General features: G+C 42.1%; 1 protein-coding gene across 3 annotated transcripts in view; it reads right to left on the bottom strand.

The window, feature by feature from the left end:
- LOC115221647 (histone deacetylase 6-like) overlaps nt 1-9,744 on the bottom strand; it is a 74,539-nt gene that overhangs the window by 36,647 nt on the left and 28,148 nt on the right. For 2 of the 3 annotated variants that reach the window (XM_036511030.1, XM_029791849.2), the window contains exons 12-16: nt 5,458-5,547; nt 5,247-5,353; nt 4,443-4,568; nt 3,283-3,429; nt 466-519 (exon numbers count right to left, since the gene is read on the bottom strand). In XM_036511030.1, the coding sequence (XP_036366923.1) occupies nt 466-519; nt 3,283-3,429; nt 4,443-4,568; nt 5,247-5,353; nt 5,458-5,547 (524 nt within the window). Of the gene's footprint in view, nt 1-465; nt 520-3,282; nt 3,430-4,442; nt 4,569-5,246; nt 5,354-5,457; nt 5,548-7,585; nt 7,646-9,744 lie in introns of all 3 variants that reach the window. The other variant, XM_036511031.1, reaches the window with a different exon arrangement.

Below are 9,744 nucleotides of genomic sequence, written 5' to 3'. Positions count from 1 at the left end.
GGCGTGAGTCCTGATTGGAAGAAGAAGAAGAAGAAGAAGAAGAAGAAGAAGAAGAAGAAAAAGAAGAAGAAGACAGCAACAGTAACAAACAACAACTACTCCTACTAATACTTATTTCTTTATAGCCCACAAGGGGCCAAACATAGAGGGGACAAACAGGGACAAACAAATGGATTAAGTCGATTATATCGACCCCAGTACGTAACTAGTACTTATTTAATCGACCCCAAAAGGATGAAAGGCAAAGTCAACCCCGGTGGAATTTGAACTCAGAACGCAGCGGCAGACGAAATACCGCAAAGCATTTCGCTCGGCGTGCTAACATTTCTGCCAGCTCACCGCTGGTTCGCCAAACCTCAGTCTCCTACTAATACTGCCACTGCTACTGCTGCTGACAGTGACAGTATTGGCAGTGGTGGTGGTAATGAAAAATGTCGATCAGAAGAAGAAAAGGGGGAAACTTACTCGTGAGAAAGGTCTTTGAATGTTTCCATGCTGGGATCAAAGCAAACAGCAGTTCTGTAAAATAGATTCGTTAACAAAAAGATTTAATTAAACAAATTTTAAGGAAAAGAATAAATAAATAAATAAATATATACTCTTTACTCTTTAACTCTTTTACTTGTTTGTTTCAGTCATTTTGCGTGCAGCCATGCTGGGGCACCGCCTTTAATCGAGCAACTCGACCCCGGGACTTATTCTTTTATAAGCCCAGTACTTATTCTATTGGTCTTTTTTGCCGAACTGCTAAGTAACGGGGACATAAACACACCAACATCGGTTGTTGTCAAGCAATGCTAGGGGGACAAACACAGACACACACACGCATATATATATATATATATACATATATACGACGGGCTTCTTTCAGTTTCCATCTACCAAATCCACTCACAAGGCTTTGGTCGGCCTGAGGCTATAGTAGAAGGGACTGAACCCGGAACCATGGGGTTGGTAAACAAGCTACTTACCACACAGCCACTCCTTAAATAAATGTTTAAAAAAAAAGAAACAAAAATAAAATTAAAAAAAGAGATTCTAGTCTGATAAGAGTTTGAAGATTTGTCACAAGAACTGGTAAATGTCTTTTAATTTGTTTCAGTCATTGGAGCAAGGCCATGCTGGAGCACCATTTTGAAATGCTTTAAGTCAAACGAGCCAACTCCAGTATTTATTTTTTATGAGTCTAGCACTTATTCTATCAGTCTTTTTTACCAAACTGCTAAGTCATGAGGATGCAAACAAACCAGCATTTGCCAAGCAGTGGAAGAAGTCAAGAAGACTCGTCTGCCACAGCAGAATTGGTGTAGGTGATGGTACCATATGAAAAGCATCCTGTTCACTCTGTGAGAGTAGTTGGCATGAGGAAGGGCATCCAGCCGTAGAAACCATGCTGCAACAGAAAATGGAGTCTGATGTGGCCCCTGGTCTTACCAGCTTCAGTCAAACTGTCCAACCCATGCCAGCATGGAAAATGGACATTAAATGATGATGATAATGGAGTGGCAACAAGCATAAACTGTTTCTTTACTACCCACAAGGGGCCAAACACAGAGAGGACAAACAAGGACAGACAAACGGATTAAGTCGATTATATCGACCCCAGAGCGTAACTGGTACTTATTTAATCGACCCTGAAAGGATGAAAGGCAAAGTCGACCTCGGCGGAATTTGAACTCAGAACGTAGCAACAGACGAAATACTGCAAAGCATTTCGCCCGACGTGCTAACGTTTCTGCCAGATCGCCGCATAAACACCAACACACATGCACATGTGCATACACACACACACACAAAAACATATTCTTTTCTACCCTAGGCACAAGGCCCGAAATTTTGGGGGAGGGGGCCACTCTCGGAGTGGTTGGCATTAGGAAGGGCATCCAGCTGTAGAAACTCTGTCAGATCAGATTGGAGTCTGGTTCGCCAGACCTCAGTCAAATCATCCAACCCATGCTAGCATGGAAAGCGGACGTTAAACGACGACGATGATGATGATGATGATGATGATGATGGGGTCAGTCAATTAGATCAACCCCAGTCCACAACTGGTACTTAATTTATTGACCCCGAAAGGATGAAAGGCAAAGTCGACCTCAGCAGAATTTGAACTCAGGCCATAAAGACACACGAAATACTGCTAAGCATTTTGCCCGGTGTGCTAACGTTTCTGCCAGCTCGCCACCTTAACACACACATATTGTCGATGTCATAAGATAGAGAAATTCAAAGGATTGGTTTGGTCCAGTGGTAGAATACCAATCATGTTTACAGAAGGTGTGGGTTCAACTCCCATGAGCAACCTTCAACTTTTTTCTCCCAAAAAGGATTTTTTTAACCCAATAATTACAGACTATTATTTATACCTCTATCTGCTTCAAGGTTCCCCATTCAAAAGATTATATATGCATGTGCATGTGTGTGTGTGACTTGTGGTGGTGGTGATGTTGATGCTGATGGTAGTTGTGTTGGTGTTGACGGTGTTGATGATGAAGATGATGGTTGTCATGGTGACAGTGGTGGTAGTGATTTTGGATATGGTGATGGGAGATATTGTTGTAACAGCAGCAGCAATAGTAGCAGTAGTAGCAGTAGCAGCAGCAGCAGTAGTAGTAGTAGTAGTAGTTCTGTAGTAACTATATAGTAAAAGAGTAATGAATGACCATGGGATTACACACAGAAAGTTCCCCTCCGAGGCACAAGTCCAGGCATGGCTGCTTATGGAAGACCAGTAGTCGCCCATGCATACCGGCCTCCCTTCTCCACGCCACCTATATCATCCAAGGGAAAGACAAAGGGGCCGATACAGCTTGGCACCAGTGACGATGTAAATCATTTCTACAACTCTAGTAAACTGGAGCAATGTGAAATGAAGTGCGACCAACACGTGGGCCAGTCAGGCGGCACTGGCAATGGCCATGCACAAATGGTGTTTTTATGTGCCACCTGCACAGGAGCCAGTCCAGCGGCAACGACCTCACTCGAATGTTTTTTCACGTGCCACCAGCACAAGTGCCAGTAAGGCGACACTGGTAACGATCATGCTATCTTAAATAAAGAAGGGCACATTTATCGATGTAGTCCTTGATACACAATGTGTATCATGACTGGAACACCTAAGGACCCATCAGATAACATAACCATGGTCCGTGACATCGAACTCACAATCTCACGACTGTAAACCCGAGGTTCTAACCACAGAGCCATGCGCCTTCTTATAGTAAATCTCTAGTCTTGTGAGAAAGCATCCAGGAGTAAAGACCAGTTCATAAACCTGCCTACCTTATAGTGGGGACGTCTGTGGGCTGTGACTGAATCATTTCATTCAGCTGTTTGTCACACATTTCCACCTCTTCTAATGGAAGTGTCTCATTGGTCAGAATATGAACATCAGGTTGGTTCTCTTCTGTACAAAATATGATTCCTTCTCTGAAAGTAAAAAAAATAATATTTAAAAAAAATGTATTTCACATTACAATATATTTGGTATGTGTCTGTATGTATCTGTATGTGTTTGTATGTATCTGTATGTGTTTGTATGTGTCTGTATGTATCTGTATGTGTTTGTATGTATCTGTATGTGTTTGTATGTATCTGTATGTGTTTGTATGTGTCTGTATGTATCTGTATGTGTTTGTATGTATCTGTATGTGTTTGTATGTATCTGTATGTGTTTGTATGTTGTATCCTTGTTTTCTTTTTAACTAAATTTCAATAATAAGGGTATGTGACATTCTCGTTTTTTATCAAAGGGAGATAATTTTGTCAAATTGTGAAAGAGAGAGAGGCGGGGAGATGAGCGGGGGGGAAAGCGGTGAGAGAGAGGAGGAAGGTGAGAGAGAGGAGGAAGGTGAGGCGGAGGAGGAAGGTGAGAGAGAGGAGGAAGGTGAGAGGGAGGAGGAAGGTGGGAGGGAGGAGGAAGGTGGGAGGGAGGAGGAAGGTGAGAGAGAGGAGGAAGGTGAGAGGGAGGAGACAGGTGAGAGAGAAGAGAAAGGTGAGAGAGAGAGAGAAATGTGAGAGAGAGGAAGAAGGTGTGAGAGGGTGAGGTGTGTGATGAGGGAAGGGAGAGAGGAGGCAAGTGAGAGGGTAAGGAAGTGCAAGGGGAGGAAGGAAGGGAGGTGAGAGCTGGAAGGGTTGAGAGTGACAGAGGGAAGGGATTGAGAGAAAGGAAGGGGGTTGGGAGAGACAGAGGAAGATGGGAGAGAGAGAGAGGGTTGAGACAGAGGAAGGTGGGAGAGGAAGGTTGAGAGAGAGAGAGGGAGGTGGGAGAAAGGGAGAGTTGAGAGAGAGAGAGGAGGTGTTGATAGAGAGGGAGGGGTCGAGGGAGAGAGGTGAGAAGAGAAGAGTGGATGACAGAAAAAAATTAGAGACCAGACTAAAACAGGACAAATGTCCCTTACCACATCAAAAAAAAAAATTATAAAATGGAAATTAAATCTTACTTGGGTGGCATAGTCCAAAGATCAGGGTAGGCACACTCATCAGGGTGTTGCCCATAACTCTGGTGCCGCAGTCGGGACCAATAGTTCCGGTGTACTTTGATGACATTCAAGATACTCTCAGCTACACTGTAACAGAAAAATGTAAGGGTAACATCTGTGGTTTGAGACAGACTGCAGCTGCTATTTCTAGCATGATGTGTTGAGTCGGCAGTTATTGATGTTGCAGTGGTTTTTAGCCCCAGGTCGGTCGTGATTTGGGAGATCTATGATCAAAGTGCTCCAACTGTGACCATCCTCACATTCATCCAGACACTGTGTATCTAGGGTTATGTTATCTGAAGGCTCCTTAGGTGTTCCAGTCATGATATACATAGGGTAACAAGGACTACATCAATAAGTGTACCCCTTTTTGTTTAAGATAGCATGATCGTTACCAGCGTTGCCTTACTGGCATTTGTGCTGGTAGCACAGGAAAAAACATTCGAGCGTGGGCGTTGCCAGTACCAGCTGACTGGCTCCTGTGTAGGTGGCACGTAAAAGCACCCACTACACTCACGGAGTGGTTGGTGTTAGGAAGGGCATCCAGCTGTAGAAACTTTGCCAGATCAAGATTAGATAATGTAGTCCAAGGAAGGCTACATTAAATGACGTAGTCCTAGATACACTATACCAGAATAAAGGATTTGATAGCTGCTGCTGAAATACATTTGATCATAGGTCTGACAATGATGATGATGATGATGACGATGGCGGTGGCGATGATGACCTGATTTGAAGAGTAGGAATATTCGAAGTAAAGTTTACCTGTCTGAAGGAGGCGCCAGTGGTCCCAAATCAGGGCAAGGGTCACCTAAAAGACTCTTTATGGAATAGGCCACACCTTCGGCCAGAGATTTCAGACAGTAACCACCCTGAAACAATGAATAATTACTGGTATTTAGAGAGGGGGCACAGAGAGAGTGAGAGAGGTGGGGAGAGAGAAAGAGATGGAAGGCTATGAAACACTGTTACTTACCTCGAGAATAGTACAAATTTTCCCATTGGCTAAGGTAGACAGCATATGAGTAAAATGAGCATAAGCCATAGGGGACACACTCATTTGACCCTAGAAAAAGAAATACATGTTTAAAGCACAATATATTAACAGAATTACTTTTAACCCTTTCATTACCATATTTATTTTAAGATGCTTTGTTTCTTTCAATTATTTTAGATATAACAAAGAATTTAGAAAAATAACTTAGTTATCATTAAGCTAGTGTTAGTGATGTAAATTGTGACTAAAGTTTGGTGGAAAATTTTAATTCAAAACTTAAGAAAACAAGACATTTGTACTACAGAGCCAGAGGCGGTTTCGGCCGGGTGGTAATGAAAGGGTTAAAGCACAATATATTAACAGTATCATTTAAAGAACATATATACTAACTTATCCATAAAAATATATATATTAGAACATCTATACTAGCTTATCCATTAAAATATATATGTATATAGACCAGCTCATACACTGCTTGAAAATAAGATTTTATTTAAATCATTAGCATTATATGAAATATTTTTTCTTAGAATTAAAAATTTTTAAATATACATTTCCCTTCTAATTTGTATAAAATGTTTTGGACAAATTGTTATAAATAAAATATATTTGCCAACTAAATGTGGCGGTCCTATTGAGGACGGTGCTACTGTTGTTTTTAGCCCCAGGAAGACATCTCTTCTAGCTGGCCAACAACACACAGTCTATATCCAATTAACATTTGCAAGGGAGATCATCACTCCCATCTCTAGCCTTACGTGATACACACAGACCCAGGTTTCTGGGTGGTTACCCATCTTCAGTGTGTGTTAATCTCTGGCTAGTGATGAAGAACTCATTCCACACACATAATACTACAACCTTTTCCTAGCGACACACTGTTGCTGAACTTGTAAAAGAGAGAGATACATTATACTGAATCTCTGAGCGAGAGATAAACAGTAACAGTACGGATGTCGTCCTGGTGCTAGAAACAACAGTAGCACTGTCCTCTAAAGGACCGCCACATTTCGTTGGCAAATATATTTTACAATTCTGTACTGTTATTGTTTTTCTCTTGCTCAGAGATTTAATATAACATATTTCTCTCTTGTTATAAATAATTGAGATATTACTGTGTAAAGACATTTCCTAAACTAACCCCATATTTATCAGTTTTTATTAACCCTTTTGTTACCATATTTCTGTTGAGATGCTCTGTGTTTCTTTCAATTAATTTTAAATATAACAAAGAATTTAGTAAAATAACTTAGTTATCATTCAGCTAGTGTTAGGAACATAAATTGTGATTAAGGTTTGGTGGCAGATTTTAATTCAGAACTTTTGGAAACAAGACATTTGTCTTACAGAGCCAGAAGTGGTTTCAGGCGGGTTGATATCAAAAGGGTTACACACACACACTTCCACATAGGTTCTGCTCTACTAAATTCCACTGACAAGATATTGGTAAGCAGAAGGCTATAGAAAAAAGACAGTTAGCAAACGTGTCTTGTAGCGAGATGAAATGTTATGCGATTGTGAAGTGAATGTCTGAAGAACACAAGCATATTAGCATCCTCTCTGTATATCGGTAAAAACCAATTCCAAAGATGATTGAGAGACACGAGACTAACACCGATAGATTGTAGTGTTTTAGACATTAATTCATTAACATCGTTATCATTAACACTATCATCATCACCATTACCATCATCATCATCAACACCACCACCACCACTGCCACCACTATCATCATCATCATCACCAAGACCACCATCACCACCACCACAACCATCACCACTAACATCACCATCACCCTTACTGCCATTAATACTACCATCACCACCACCACCACCATTTCCATCGTCGTCATCACCATCACCATCACCATCATCATATCAACATCATTGCTACCATCACCACCACCACTACCATCACAATCGTCATCACTAACATCACCATCACCTTTACTGCCATTACTACCACCACCACCACCATTTCCATCATCGTCATCATCATCATCATCATCCATAGTATTTCCTCTGCAAAAAAAAGGGGACTTCACCTTACTTGTCAGAACAGTGAGGAAGGGATTGAGTAAAAGGAAGAGGACATTAGCACACAGTACCTTGATGTCACCAAATGCTGAATCAAATCCCGCAGAGATGAGGACAAGCTGAGGATTGAACTAGAAGCCAAAAAAGGAACAGAAAGAAACTGAAAATTTGAATATTGGTGAATATATTGGGAAGTTTTTGATTGTGTTGACCTCAAAATCCCTGGGTTGTGCTGCAAGTTACCTCAAATGGATCCTGAGAAATGCTTAAATGGTAAAAATATTCCTTAATATTTCTGCCATGCCACCGCAATAATAATAATAATAATAATAATAATAATAATAATAATAATATGTTTTGTCTTGGTATAAAAGATGGGCTACAGCAAATATTCTGCTCAATACCACAGATTTGCTTGTCAGTTGTTTGACCTTAACCAGTTGACCATGTCCCTTAGTGGCTGATGATATGTGCATCTCTGATCACGAGCAGAAGTAGTGGGGGAGCATCATAGACATGTGTTGAGAGGGGTTCTTTGGGGTTTGAATAATTCACCTCTGGAAACATGGGTGGTTCTTTCAACATCCTTAAACAACCCTTATTCAGGGACCTTTTGAGCGGGATGGGCTACTCAACCTGAAGAAAATTCTAACTGGGCCCCACCTGCATTGTCATGTGCTGTTTATCTTGATATGAGATCACCATGTCGCACACATATGGTTGTGATGCATGTGCCTGGTGTACCTTTATCAGACGGGTAGTCATGATGGGTATATTGGGCTTCGTATATTTTACCCCAGTGTCACTTTGATGGCATGCACTGCTCTCTCACTCAATAATAATAATATTAATAATAATAATAATAACGAAAATGATGATGATCATCATCATCGTTTAACGCCCGTTTTCCATGCTAGCATGGTTTGGAGGGTTCGACCGGGGTCTGGGAAGCCAGGAGGCTGCACCAGGCCCAGTCTTATCTGGCAGTGTTTCTACAGCTGGATGCCCTTCCTAACGCCAACCACTCCGAGAGTGTAGTGGGTGCTTTTTACGTGCCACCAGCACAGGTGCCAGGTGAGGCTGGCAAAAGGCCACCGTCGGATGGTGCTTTTTACGTGCCACCGGCACAGGGGCCAGGCGAGGCTAATAATAATAATGATGCCATGTGTTGTTTATCTTCATGTCACGTACCATGTCACACACATATGGTTGTGATGTATGTGCTTGGTGTACCCTTATCAGATGAGCAGTCTTGATAAATATATAGGGCTTTGTATATTTATACAACCCTAACGCCAAAGTCGCTTTGATGGCATGTACTGCTCTCTCACCCAATAATAATAATAATAATCCTTTCTAATATAGGCACAAAGCCTGAAATTTTTTTGGGGGGGGGGGGACTAGTTGATTACATCGACCCCCAGTATTTCACTGGTACTTAATTTATCGACCTCGAAAGGATAAAAAGGTAACGTCGACCTCGGTGGATGAAAGGCAGAAATTACCCTGCGGAATTTGAACTCACAACATAATGAGTCGGAGGAGACATTGCATTTTTTCCCAACGCTAACAATTCTGCCAGTTCGTTGCCCTTAAATGATAATCGTTTCTGATTTAGACGCAAAGCAGGCTAATTTAAGGAGAAGTAGGAGTGATTGGTACACTGGACTGCCCCAGTATATGACAGGTACGTTATTTTAACAAGCCTAGAATGACGAGAGGCAAAGTATGGTAACTGTAGTGGTAGTAGAAGATAGTCAAGGTTGGTGGTGGTAGTGGTGATGTTCACAGTGGTGGTGCTGGTGCTGCTGGAACTAGAGGCTGTGATGTTAGCAATGATGGGTGGGGGGAACTGGAGGTTGTTGTGATGGTGGTGGTGGTGTTAGTGATGACGGTAGGGGTGGTGGTGTTGGAACTAGAGGTTGTGGTAGTGGTGGTGTTAGTGAGGATGGTGGGAGGTATTGGAGGTTGTTGTGATGGTGGTGGTGGTGTTAGTGATGCCGGTAGGGGTGGTGTTACAACTAGAGGTTGTGGTGGTGGTGGTGGTGTTAGCAATGATGGGTGGAGGGGATTGGAGGTTGTGATGGTGGTGGTGGTGTTAGTGATGACGGTAGGGGTGGTGGTGTTGGAACTAGAGGTTGTGGTAGTGGTGGTGTTAGTGAGGATGGTGGGAGGTATTGGAGGTTGTTGTGATGGTGGTGGTGGTGTTAGTGATGCCGGTAGGGGTGGT

This window comes from Octopus sinensis, linkage group LG18 (genome assembly GCF_006345805.1).
Source record: "Octopus sinensis linkage group LG18, ASM634580v1, whole genome shotgun sequence".
Lineage (NCBI taxonomy): Eukaryota > Metazoa > Mollusca > Cephalopoda > Octopoda > Octopodidae > Octopus > Octopus sinensis.
This window is presented reverse-complemented; position numbering and strand designations above follow the sequence as displayed.